The 14,426-nt window shown below is 50.0% G+C and overlaps 1 protein-coding gene across 3 annotated transcripts in view; it reads left to right on the plus strand.

The window, feature by feature from the left end:
- LOC139553996 (alpha-actinin-1-like) overlaps nt 1-14,426 on the plus strand; it is a 118,371-nt gene that overhangs the window by 21,090 nt on the left and 82,855 nt on the right. For all 3 annotated transcript variants that reach the window (XM_071366851.1, XM_071366852.1, XM_071366853.1), the window contains exon 2: nt 10,180-10,294. In XM_071366851.1, coding sequence (XP_071222952.1) covers nt 10,180-10,294 — 115 coding nt within the window. The remainder of the gene's footprint in view (nt 1-10,179; nt 10,295-14,426) is intronic.

The following is a 14,426-nucleotide window of genomic DNA, read 5'->3' on the forward strand; positions in this document are numbered from 1 at the left end:
GTACTGACCTCGCGACCTGAATGATAGCGGGGTGAACAGGCAGTGGCTCGGGTGGTTGTTGTCCTCGATTATATATTTTTTTAGGCCTTCCTCTCTCTTTCTAAACTGGGACAACGCTCGGTTGTCTGTGTCTGTGTGTGTGTGTGTGTGTGTGTGTGTCTGTGTCTGTGTGTGTGTGTGTGTGTGTGTGTGTGGCTCAATCAGCACATTGATCATCTGATCCACTCGGTAGTGTAGTTGTGGCAGTGAGTTAGAATAGAGACAGCTCTATAGGCTTCAGCTCATATTATTGGATTCCCCGTAGATGGATGGCTCTGTGGTGATACTTAGGCACCCATTAGTACTACGACTGTAGAGTAGTAAACAGCTAGTTTGTTTAATAGTATATTTAAGCAATAAGGCAACTCCAGGGTTTGTGGTATATTGGCCATTATACACTGGTTGGTTTTGAGCCCTGAATGCTGATTGGCTGACTGCCGTGGTGTATCAGACGGTATACCACAGGTATGACAAAACCATTTATTTATACTGCTCTAATTACGTTGGGGGGTTTGGGGTATATGGCCAACATACCACGGTTAAGGCCTGTATCCAGGCACTCCGCGTTACATCGTGCATAAGAACAGCCATTTTCCGTGGTATATGGCCAATATACTAGACCTCCTTATTGGTTAAATATATTATTGTGATAAAAGCTTTTGGCTCACAGGGGACTGTTATCAGAGCTTTACTGATGAATCACTGTTCAACACCCTCTACAATCACCTCCTCTATAATCACCTCCTCCACAATCACCTCCTCTACAATCACCTCCTCTACAATCACCTCCTCTACAATCACCTCCTCTACAATCACCCCCTCTATAATCACCTCCTCCACAATCACCTCCTCTATAATCACCTCCTCTACAATCACCTCCTCTACAATCACCTCCTCTACAATCACCTCCTCTACAATCACCTCCTCTACAATCACCTCCTCCACAATCACCTCCTCTACAATCACCTCCTCTACAATCACCTCCTCCACAATCACCTCCTCTACAATCACCTCCTCTACAATCACCTCCTCTACAATCACCTCCTCTACAATCACCTCCTCTACAATCACCTCCTCTACAATCACCTCCTCCACAATCACCTCCTCTACAATCACCTCCTCTACAATCACCTCCTCTACAATCACCTCCTCTACAATCTCCTCCTCTACAATCACCTCCTCTACAATCACCTCCTCTACAATCACCTCCTCTACAATCTCCTCCTCCACAATCTCCTCCTCTACAATCTCCTCCTCTACAATCACCTCCTCTATAATCACCTCTTCTACAATCACCTCCTCCACAATCTCCTCCTCTACAATCTCCTCCTCTACAATCTCCTCCTCTACAATCACCTCCTCTATAATCATCTCCTCTACAATCACCTCCACAATCTCCTCCTCTACAATCTCCTCCTCTACAATCTCCTCCTCTACAATCACCTCCTCTACAATCTCCTCCTCTACAATCACCTCCTCTACAATCTCCTCCTCTACAATCACCTCCTCTATAATCACCTCCTCCACAATCACCTCCTCTACAATCACCTCCTCCACAATCACCTCCTCTACAATCACCTCCTCTACAATCAACTCCTCCACAATCACCTCCTCTACAATCACCTCCTCTACAATCACCTCCTCCACAATCACCTCTTCTACAATCACCTCCTCTACAATCACCTCCTCCACAATCACCTCTTCTACAATCACCTCCTCTACAATCTCCTCCTCCACAATCACCTCTTCTACAATCACCTCCTCTACAATCTCCTCCTCTACAATCACCTCCTCTACAATCACCTCTTCTACAATCTCCTCCTCTACAATCTCCTCCTCTACAATCACCTCCTCTACAATCACCTCCTCTACAATCTCCTCCTCCACAATCACCTCTTCTACAATCACCTCCTCTACAATCACCTCCTCTACAATCACCTCCTCTACAATCACCTCCTCCACAATCACCTCTTCTACAATCTCCTCCTCTACAATCACCTCCTCTACAATCACCTCCTCTACAATCACCTCCTCTACAATCTCCTCCTCCACAATCACCTCCTCTACAATCACCTCCTCTACAATCACCTCCTCTACAATCACCTCCTCTACAATCACCTCTTCTTCAATCCCCTCCTCTACAATCAACTCCTCAACAATCACCTCCTCAGAACACCCAGCCCTCTACAATCTCCTCCTCTACAATCACCTCTTCTACAATCACCTCCTCAGGCCAACCATCCTCTCCATTATTTTATGCTCGAGTTCTTATGGCTGCTGATCTGACACAGCAACAGGGAAGTGTGTGTGTGTGTTTGTGTTGTGAGGGCCCTTGGCTAGCCAGTCAGCCGGTCAGGCCCTGCTCCACTGCTGTGGTGTTGTGAGGGCCCTTGGTCAGCCGGCCAGGCCCTGCTCCACTGCTGGGGTGTTGTGAGGGCCCTTGGTCAGCCGGCCAGACCCTGCTCCACTGCTGTAGTGTTGTGCGGGCCCTTGGTCAGCCGGCCAGGCCCTGCTCCACTGCTGTAGTGTTGTGAGGGCCCTTGGTCAGCCGGCCAGGCCCTGCTCCACTGCTGTAGTGTTGTGAGGGCCCTTGGTCAGCCGGCCAGGCCCTGCTCCACTGCTGTGGTGTTGTGAGGGCCCTTGGTCAGCCGGCCAGGCCCTGCTCCACTGCTGTAGTGTTGTGAGGGCCCTTGGTCAGCCGGCCAGGCCCTGCTCCACTGCTGTAGTGTTGTGAGGGCCCTTGACTAGCCAGCCAGCCAGGCCAAGCCCTGCTCCACTGCTGTAGTGTTGTGAGGGCCCTTGGTCAGCCGGCCAGGCCCTGCTCCACTGCTGTAGTGTTGTGAGGTCCCTTGACTAGCCAGCCAGCCGGCCAGGCCCTGCTCCACTGCTGTAGTGTTGTGAGGGCCCCTGACTAGCCAGCCAGCCAGCCAGCCAGGCCCTGCTCCACTGCTGTAGTGTTGTGATGGCCCCTGACTAGCCAGCCAGCCAGGCCAGGCCCTGCGTCTGTGTAAAGTGCTGTCAGGGGTTTTAGTTATTTGTTGCTGGCCCTGTTCTTACTGAAAATGCATGTGAAGCTTCTATTTTTCACTCATCTGCTTGTGAAACCACCCAACTCGTGTCAGTTCTCATTTCTCACTGAACTGGAATGAAATTTGTAATATGTGAAGCTGACGCTGTGCTGCTTCCTGTATGTGGTGGCACATCTGCTGGTGGTTCCTAATAGAGTTGTATTGTGAAGGGGGCAGGAGCCATGTGTGGAAGTACTGCTGAGTCCAGTCTGAAAGAACACAACGTTGTTGTGGCTAAGCCTCTCCTGAGGGTTCCTGCTATCTGGGATCCTTGGGAAGTCCCTAACCTTAACTCCCACCCTTACATTAAACATAACCCTTACCTTAATCGACATTCACGTCTTCGGCAATCCAGCAGTGGGATGCAGGGTGGTATTCTGCTGTACAACAACACTGCTTTAGAGGAGGGTTTCTAAAACTACGGGTCGGGACCCAAAGTGGGCCCTGGGCATGCTAGAGCTGGGCCGGTCGCGAGTTATGAGAATACATCTATAATCGCATACTATTTATTACAACGTTTTGGTCGTTGGAGGACGATTTGGGTCACGGGAGGACGGTCAATTTCTAATTTGGGACTCGAGCTGAAAACGTTGAAGAACCTCTGCTGTAGTGCATTAGACCACCATAGCACCGCCACATCCCACCACACACCGTCTACCTCTCTGACTAATGGCAACAAATGGTTTTGGGTCAAGTCATGTCATAACTTGTGGTGTCAGTGGATTTATTATGGATCTCCATTAGTTCCTGCCAAGGCAGCAGCTACTCTTCCTGGGATTTATTATGGATCTCCATTAGTTCCTGCCAAGGCAGCAGCTACTCTTCCTGGGGTTTATTATGGATCCCCATTAGTTCCTGTCAAGGCAGCAGCTACTCTTCCTGGGGTTTATTATGGATCTCCATTAGTTCCTGCCAAGGCAGCAGCTACTCTTCCTGGGGTTTATTATGGATCCCCATTAGTTCCTGTCAAGGCAGCAGCTACTCTTCCTGGGGTTTATTATGGATCTCCATTAGTTCCTGCCAAGGCAGCAGCATCTCTTCCTGGGGTTTATTAAGGATCCCCATTAGTTCCTGTCAAGGCAGCAGCTACTCTTCCTGGGGTTTATTATGGATCCCCATTAGTTCCTGCCAAGGCAGCAGCTACTCTTCCTGGGGTTTATTATGGATCTCCATTAGTTCCTGCCAAGGCAGCAGCTACTCTTCCTGGGGTTTATTATGGATCCTCATTAGTTCCTGCCAAGGCAGCAGCTACTCTTCCTGGGGTTTATTATGGATCTCCATTAGTTCCTGCCAAGGCAGTAGCTACTCTTCCTGGGGTTTATTATGGATCTCCATTAGTTCCTGCCAAGTCAGCAGCTACTCTTCCTGGGGTTTATTATGGATCCCCATTAGTTCCTGCCAAGGCAGCAGCTACTCTTCCTGGGGTTTATTATGGATCCTCATTAGTTCCTGCCAAGGCAGCAGCTACTCTTCCTGGGTTCCATCAAATTAAAGGCAGTTATACAATTTTAAAAACATTACACATAACAGATTTTACAACACACTAAGTGTGTGCCCTCAGGCCCCTACTCCAATACCACATATCTACAACATGTGTTATCGTGTTTGTGTTGCTTCACAGCCCCTCCATACACCGTGCCACCCAGGCATCTAGCCACCGTGCCACCCAGGCATCTAGCCACCGTGCCACCCAGGCATCTAGCCACCGTGCCACCCAGGCATCTAGCCACCGTGCCACCCAGGCGTCTACCCACCGTGCCACCCAGGCGTCTAGCCACCGTGCCACCCAGGCGTATAGCCACCGTGCCACCCAGGCATCTACCCACCGTGCCACCCAGGCGTCTAGCCACTGTGCCACCCAGGCGTCTAGCCACCGTGCCACCCAGGCGTCTAGCCACCGTGCCACCCAGGCGTCTAGCCACCGTGCCACCCAGGTGTCTAGCCACCGTGCCACCCAGGCTTCTAGCCACCGTGCCACCCAGGCGTCTAGCCACCGTGCCACCCAGGCGTCTAGCCACCGTCCCACCCAGGTGTCTAGCCACCGTGCCACCCAGGCGTCTAGCCACCGTGCCACCCAGGCGTCTAGCCACCGTGCCACCCAGGCTTCTAGCCACCGTGCCACCCAGGCGTCTACCCACCGTGCCACCCAGGCGTCTAGCCACCGTGCCACCCAGGCGTCTAGCCACCGTGCCACCGTGCCGTCTACCCACCGTACCACCCAGGCGTCTAGCCACCGTGCCACCCAGGCGTCTAGCCACCGTCCCACCCAGGCGTCTAGCCACCGTGCCACCCAGGCGTCTAGCCACCGTGCCACCGTGCCGTCTACCCACCGTACCACCCAGGCGTCTAGCCACCGTGCCACCCAGGCGTCTAGCCACCGTCCCACCCAGGCGTCTAGCCACCGTGCCACCCAGGCTTCTAGCCACCGTGCCACCCAGGCTTCTAGCCACCGTGCCACCCAGGCGTCTACCCACCGTGCCACCCAGGCGTCTAGCCACCGTCCCACCCAGGTGTCTAGCCACCGTGCCACCCAGGCTTCTAGCCACCGTGCCACCCAGGCTTCTAGCCACCGTGCCACCCAGGCATCTAGCCACCGTGCCACCCAGGCGTCTACCCACCGTGCCACCCAGGCGTCTAGCCACCGTGCCACCCAGGCGTCTAGCCACCGTGCCACCCAGGCGTCTAGCCACCGTGCCACCCAGGCGTCTAGCCACCGTGCCACCCAGGCGTCTAGCCACCGTGCCACCGTGCCGTCTACCCACCGTGCCACCCAGGCATCTAGCCACCGTGCCACCCAGGCGTCTAGCCACCGTGCCACCCAGGCGTCTAGCCACCGTGCCACCGTGCCGTCTACCCACCGTGCCACCCAGGCGTCTAGCCACCGTGCCACCCAGGCGTCTAGCCACCGTGCCACCGTGCCGTCTACCCCCCGTGCCACCCAGGCTTCTAGCCACCGTGCCACCCAGGCGTCTAGCCACCGTGCCACCCAGGCGTCTAGCCACCGTGCCACCCAGGCGTCTAGCCACCGTGCCACCCAGGCGTCTAGCCACCGTGCCACCCAGGCGTCTAGCCACCGTGCCACCCAGGCGTCTAGCCACCGTGCCACCCAGGCGTCTAGCCACCGTGCCACACAGGCGTATAGCCACCGTGCCACCCAGGCGTCTAGCCACCGTGCCACCCAGGCGTCTAGCCACCGTGCCACCCAGGCGTCTAGCCACCGTGTCACCCAGGCGTCTAGCCACCGTGCCACCCAGGCGTATAGCCACCGTGCCACCCAGGCGTATAGCCACCGTGCCACCCAGGCGTCTAGCCACCGTCCCACCCAGGCGTCTAGCCACCGTCCCACCCAGGCGTCTAGCCACCGTCCCACCCAGGCGTCTAGCCACCGTGCCACCCAGGCGTCTAGCCACCGTGCCACCCAGGCGTCTAGCCACCGTGCCACCCAGGCGTCTACCCACCGTGCCACCCAGGCGTCTAGCCACCGTCCCACCCAGGCGTCTAGCCACCGTCCCACCCAGGCGTCTAGCCACCGTCCCACCCAGGCGTCTAGCCACCGTGTCACCCAGGCGTCTAGCCACCGTGTCAGTCTGTATGGATATTTTTTTCAGACAGATATTTGTCTGGTCATGGCATTAAGAGAGAAATGCTGCATTGTCATGTAAAAGAGTAATGAAATGAAAATGTTAAAAAATTGAAAACATTTAGCTTCCCACCCTGAAGATCAGTAAAGTTAAATTCAATAGAGATCACGTTTGAGTGTCCTGCTCTGTCCCACTTGTGATTCCAGATGAAAACAGGACCCCAAAAAATACCATCATTTTGGGGGATTTTCATGAAATTGAATCCAGTCAAAGGAAGAGTTGGCTTTGGGGGTGACCAGTGAGATATACCTGCTGGAGCGCGTGCTACAGGTGGGTGCTGCTATAGTGACCAGCGAGCTGAGATAAGGGGGGAGCTTTACCTAGCAGAGACTTGTAGGTGACCTGGAGCCAGTGGGTTTGGCGACGAGTATGAAGCGAGGGCCAGCCAACGAGAGCGTACAGGTCGCAGCTCTTCCTTTTGGTATATATAACCCCTTTGATATATATAACCCCTTTGATATATAGAACCCCTTTGATATATAGAACCCGTTTGATATATAGAACCCCTTTGATAGATAGAGCCCCTTTGATAGATAGAACCCCTTTGATAGATAGAACCCCTTTTATATATAGAACCCCTTTTATATATATAGAACCCATTTGATATATAGAACCCCTTTGATAGATAGAACCCCTTTTATATATATATAGATCTACATAGAACCCATTTGATATATAGAATCCCTATGCTTTTATTGAACACATTATTTCCTTGTGCTTCTAGCTAGCATTTCATTTGCAACGGCGCAGGTTTGTATGAACCTTCCCATTTGCATATCTGAACCTCGGCAACGATGTTGAAAAAAATGAATTAGATCCCCCCCCCCCCCTGATATAGTAGAGTTAACGTTGTCGTTAATCAGTTAGCCATTTTTCTGAGCAGGTTAAATTATAGAGCAGCGTCGTTAATATGGAAAGAAATGTCAATACAAAACAGATGAAACAAATGAAAAGGGAGCTAGTTATCTGTCATTCAGAGTTCACAGTTCAGAGTTTGATGTGACTGGGTTAGCTTTTGTTAGCTGTTGTTTTCTAAAATCTCCATTACTCTTTGGGGTAGAACCCTCAAGGTTCTTGGCCTTCACATATAGAACCTTTTTCTTTAGTAATGGATTCTTTTAATCTCATCCAAAGAACCAAAAGGGTCTATATAGAACCTCAAAGAACCAAAAGGGTCTGTATAGAACCTCAAAAAACCAAAAGGGTCTATATAGAACCTCAAATAACCAAAAGGGTCCATATAGAACCTCAAAGAACCAAACAGGTCTATATAGAACCTCAAAGAACCAAAAGGGTCGATATAGAACCTCAAATAACCCTTTTTCCCCTAAGAGTGTATGGTATATTGTGCCTTCTGCTACCCTGACTACACTTTACTACTTACTTAGTCCTCTCTGCTCCCCGTGGAGCGTAAGGCCTCAACCAGCCCAGCTGGACGGCCCTTTGAACCGACTGCACCGTCAGGCCAGGAGAACGCTGACCACAACACTCAGTCATGTGATCGTGAGGATGGATGCCAGGCCAGGGGTGGTTTGATGTCTGTTGCTGCTGCCAAACGGCCTGAGTGACCTACAGAGGGGGAGACGGAGAGAGACAGAGGGGGAGACGGAGAGAGACAGAGGGGGAGAGGGAGAGAGAGGGGGGGGGGGGAGACGGAGAGAGACAGAGGGGGGGGGGGGCAGAGGTGCAGGGCGAGAGGGGGAGAGAGACAGAGGGGGGGGGGCAGAGGTGCAGGGCGAGAGGGGGAGAGAGACAGAGGGGGAAAGAGAGACCGAGAGAGAGAGAGAGAGAGAGAGATAGCTGGTGAAGCTTGAGGAAGGCAGCAGGCTACAGACAAGTCTTTGTAGCAGTTGCTCAGAAGTAGTATCAAGCTGCTCAGCAGTAGCATAGCTCTCTGTACGTCAACATAGGACACGGCCTCTCCAGTGGCTTCTCCTTTTACATTTTGTTGACATCTTCAGTGACTGTCCATGCCACCGCTCCTCTCTTTCTCCAGAAGAGCTGGGTTTGGTTGGTTAGCTGCTCCCAGCACAGCCGTGTGATGTTGACACATTCTCACCAACACACACACACACACACACACACACACACACACACACACACACACACACACACACACACACACACACACACACACACACACACACACACACACACACACACACACACACACTACACACACACATCTGTTTATGGATAGGCTATATGTTATAATTAGCCACTCCCTTTCCGTTGAGGTGAGTTCCACTCCCAACCAGCCAACTCACCAGCCACCAGGGCTTTCAAGTGGCTTATCCTCTTCTATGGAACACATGTAACAGGCTGGTTCTGCTGGCTTTCATAAAGGCTGGGGTCTCTCTGCTCTCTCTGCTGGCTTTCATAAAGGCTAGGGTCTCTCTGCTCTCTCTGCTGGCTTTCATAAAGGCTGGGGTCTCTCTGCTCTCTCTGCTCCAGTCCTGCAGATTGACCTCGTGTGTGTATATGCATGTGTAGGCCTGCCAGCCGTTGGGCCCTGTGTGTAATTAACACGGGTTCTCATAAAGAGCTGGCTCTCAGCGGGGTGCACAGTGTTATGGCGGGGCTAGTACTCATGCCAGCTCCTGTTTGGTCGTTCGTGTGTTGAGCTGATGGCTGTTGTAGGGAGGGAGGGAGAGAGAGAGAGCGAGAGAGGGCAGGGGAAGGAGGGAGGGAACGTGGGATGCAAGTGCAGATGAAGGGAGGAAAGGAGGGAGGGAGGGAGAGGGAAGGAGGGATAGAAGGATGAAGAGGGAGAGGGAGAGAGAGTGGGAGAGGGATGGAAAGAGAGAGGGGGAAGGAGGGAGGGGGGGAATGCAAGGGCAGATGGAGGGAGGAAGTGAGGGAGGGATGAGGAAGTGAGGGAGGGAGGGATGGAGAGAGAGAAGGGGAAGGAGGGAGTGAGGGAATGCAAGGGCAGATGGAGGGATGAGAGAGGGCCCAGCCCAGATGTTTCCCATCAACAGGTAGTTATCTTACTAACATGTCAGCATGCCTGGGAATTCTCTGGAACCGCTGCAGCTCAACTACAACACACAGACAGGCTCAATGTTCTGTTCTACTCTGTTCTGCTCTATTCTGCTCTACTCTACTCTGTTCTGCTCTACTCTGTCCTGCTCTACTCTGTTCTGCTCTGTTCTACTCTGTTCTACTCTACTCTGTTCTACTCTGTCCTGCTCTACTCTGTTCTGCTCTGTTCTGGTCTACTCTGTCCTGCTCTGCTCTGTTCTGCTCTGCTCTGTTATACTCTACTCTGTTCTACTCTAATCTGCTCTGTTCTGTTCTGCTCTACTCTACTCTGCTCTGTTCTGTTCTGCTCTACTCTGTCCTGCTCTACTCTACTCTGCTCTGCTCTACTCTGTTCTATGCCTGACTGGACACCATGGTAACTAACTCATGTCTCCTCTCCTCCCCAGACGTTCACAGCCTGGTGTAACTCCCACCTGAGGAAAGCAGGAACGCAGATCGAGAACATCGAGGAGGACTTCAGGGACGGACTGAAACTCATGCTGCTGCTTGAGGTCATATCAGGTGAGGAGGAAAGGCCTGGTGCCCACATGACGTATCTCTAATGGTGCCCGCACGATGTATCTCTAATGGTGCCCACACGATGTATCTCTAATGGTGCCCACATGATGAATCTCTAATGGTGCCCGCACGATGTATCTCTAATGTTGCCCACATGATGAATATCTAATGGTGCCCACATGATGTATCTCTAATGGTGCCCACATGATGAATCTCTAATGGTGCCCACATGATGAATCTCTAATTGTGCCCGCATGACGTATCTCTAATGGTGCCCACATGATGAATCTCTAATGGTGCCCACATGACGTATCTCTAATGGTGCCCACATGATGTATCTCTAATGGTGCCCACATGATGAATCTCTAATGGTGCCCACATGATGAATCGCTAATTGTGCCCGCATGACGTATCTCTAATGGTGCCCACATGATGAATCTCTAATGGTGCCCACATGACGTATCTCTAATGGTGCCCACATGATGAATCTCTAATGGTGCCCACATGACGTATCTCTAATGGTGCCCACATGATGAATCTCTAATGGTGCCTACATGATGACTCTCTAATGGTGCCCACATGATGAATCTATAATGGTGCCCACATGATGAATCTCTAATGGTGCCCACATGATGAATCTCTAATGGTGCCCACATGATGAATCTCTAATGGTGCCCACATGATGAATCTCTAATGGTGCCCACATGATGAATCTCTAATGGTGCCTACATGATGACTCTCTAATGGTGCCCACATGATGAATCTATAATGGTGCCCACATGATGAATCTCTAATGGTGCCTACATGATGAATCTCTAATGATGCCCACATGATGAATCTCTAATGGTGCCTACATGATGACTCTCTAATGGTGCCCACATGATGTATCTCTAATGGTGCCCACATGATGAATCTAATGGTGCCCACATGATGAATCTCTAATGATGAATCTCTAATGGTGCCCACATGATGAATCTCTAATGGTGCCCACATGATGAATCTCTAATGGTGCCCACATGATGAATCTCTAATGGTGCCCACATGATGAATCTCTAATGAATCTCTAATGGTGCCCACATGATGAATCTCTAATGGTGCCCACATGATGAATCTCTAATGGTGCCCACATGATGAATCTCTAATGGTGCCCACATGATGAAACTCTAATGGTGCCCACATGATGAATCTCTAATGGTGCCCACATGATGAATCTCTAATGGTGCCCACATGATGAAACTCTAATGGTGCCCACATGATGAATCTCTAATGGTGCCCACATGATGAATCTCTAATGGTGCCCACATGATGAATCTCTAATGGTGCCCACATGATGAATCTCTAATGGTGCCCACATGATGAAAAACATTTGTCAGACTTGGTATTGATGGCAGGATGTGTGTATGTGATCTAGTAGCACTGTACCCTACTAACAGTATACCCACTGTACCCTACTAACAGCATACCCACTGTACCCTACTAACAGCATACCCACTGTACCCTGCTAACAGCATACCCACTGTAGCCTACTAACAGCATACCCACTGTACCCTAGTAACAGCATACCCACTGTAGCCTACTAACAGTATACCCACTGTAGCCTACTAACAGCATACCCACTGTAGCCTACTAACAGCATACCCACTGTACCCTACTAACAGTATACCCACTGTAGCCTACTAACAGCATACCCACTGTACCCTACTAACAGCATACCCACTGTAGCCTACTAACAGTATACCCACTGTAGCCTACTAACAGCATACCCACTGTACCCTACTAACAGCATACCCACTGTACCCTACTAACAGTATACCCACTGTACCCTACTAACAGCATACCCACTGTACCCTACTAACAGCATACCCACAGGAACATAGTAACAGTATACCCACTGTAGCCTACTAACAGCATACCCACAGGAACATAGTAACAGTATACCCACTGTACCCTACTAACAGCATAGCCACTGTAGCCTACTAACAGCATACCCACTGTACCCTACTAACAGCATACCCACTGTACCCTACTAACAGCATACCCACTGTACCCTACTAACAGCATACCCACTGTATCCTACTAACAGCATACCCACTGTACCCTACTAACAGCATACCCACTGTATCCTACTAACAGCATACCCACTGTACCCTACTAACAGCATACCCACTGTACCCTACTAACAGCATACCCACTGTATCCTACTAACAGCATACCCACTGTACCCTACTAACAGCATAGCCACTGTACCCTACTAACAGCATAGCCACTGTACCCTACTAACAGCATACCCACTGTACCCTACTAACAGTATACCCACTGTACCCTACTAACAGCATACCCACTGTAGCCTACTAACAGCATACCCACTGTAGCCTACTAACAGCATACCCACTGTACCCTACTAACAGCATACCCACTGTAGCCTACTAACAGTATACCCACTGTAGCCTACTAACAGCATACCCACTGTAGCCTACTAACAGCATACCCACTGTACCCTACTAACAGCATACCCACTGTAGCCTACTAACAGCATACCCACTGTATCCTACTAACAGCATACCCACTGTAGCCTACTAACAGCATACCCACTGTATCCTACTAACAGCATACCCACTGTACCCTACTAACAGCATACCCACTGTAGCCTACTAACAGCATACCCACTGTAGCCTACTAACAGCATACCCACTGTACCCTACTAACAGCATACCCACTGTACCCTACTAACAGCATACCCACTGTAGCCTACTAACAGCATACCCACTGTAGCCTACTAACAGCATACCCACTGTACCCTACTAACAGCATACCCACTGTACCCTACTAACAGCATACCCACTGTATCCTACTAACAGCATACCCACAGGAACATAGTAACAGGAACATAGTAACAGGTACATAGTAACAGGAACATAGTATCAGGAACATAGCACCAGGAACATAGCAACATGTACATAGTAACAGGAACATAGTAACAGGAACACAGTAACAGGAACATAGTAACAGGTACATAGTAACAGGAATATAACAACGGGAACATACCCATAGGAACATAGCAACAGAAACATAGTAACAGGTACATAGTAACAGGAACATAGCATCAGGAACATAGCAACAGGAACATAGTAACAGGTACATAGTAACATGTACATAGTAACAGGAACATAGCAACAGGAACATAGCAACAGGAACATAGCAACAGGTACATAGTAACAGGTACATAGCAACAGGTACATAGCAACAGGAACATAGCAACAGGAACATAGCAACAGGAACATAGCAACAGGAACATAGCAACAGGAACATACCCACAGGAACATAGCAACAGGAACATACCCACAGGAACATAGCCACAGGAACATAGCAACAGGAACATACCCACAGGAACATAGCAACAGGAACATACCCACAGGAACATAGCAACAGGAACATACCCACAGGAACATAGCAACAGGAACATACCCACAGGAACATACCCACAGGAACATACCCACAGGAACATAGCAACAGGAACATAGCAACAGGAACATACCCACAGGAACATAGCAACAGGAACATACCCACAGGAACATAGCAACAGGAACATACCCACAGGAACATAGCAACAGGAACATAGCAACAGGAACATAGCAACAGGAACATAGCAACAGGAACATACCCACAGGAACATAGCAACAGGAACATAGCAACAGGAACAGAGCAACAGGAACAGAGCAACAGGAACATAGCAACAGGAACAGAGCAACAGGAACATAGCAACAGGGAAAAGAGTTAGATAGTATGCTCAATTCCACATAATTTATATAACAAAAAACAAAATACAGATGCTGTATCTTAACTTGACCCAGTTTCACACAGCAGGAAATTAACCCTGCAGCAACAGAAAATGTGAATTGTTATGTGGATTAGAATTAAGGGGAAGATTGCAGAATTAGGTTGCTGTTAAACATTGTTACTGGAAATTATGATTTATAAAAAAAAATATCTAATGAGTGAACACTTGAATTACACATTTTGGAATGTTTTCTGTTATTGAAAGTAAAAAAAAAAATATATAAACCAGACTGCGATGTAAGGTTCTTGTCATTCTTAATAAATGATCTTGTCACAGATCATAAACAAGGCTATACTG

The sequence above is a fragment of the Salvelinus alpinus genome, chromosome 25 (assembly GCF_045679555.1).
Source record: "Salvelinus alpinus chromosome 25, SLU_Salpinus.1, whole genome shotgun sequence".
Taxonomy (NCBI): domain Eukaryota; kingdom Metazoa; phylum Chordata; class Actinopteri; order Salmoniformes; family Salmonidae; genus Salvelinus; species Salvelinus alpinus.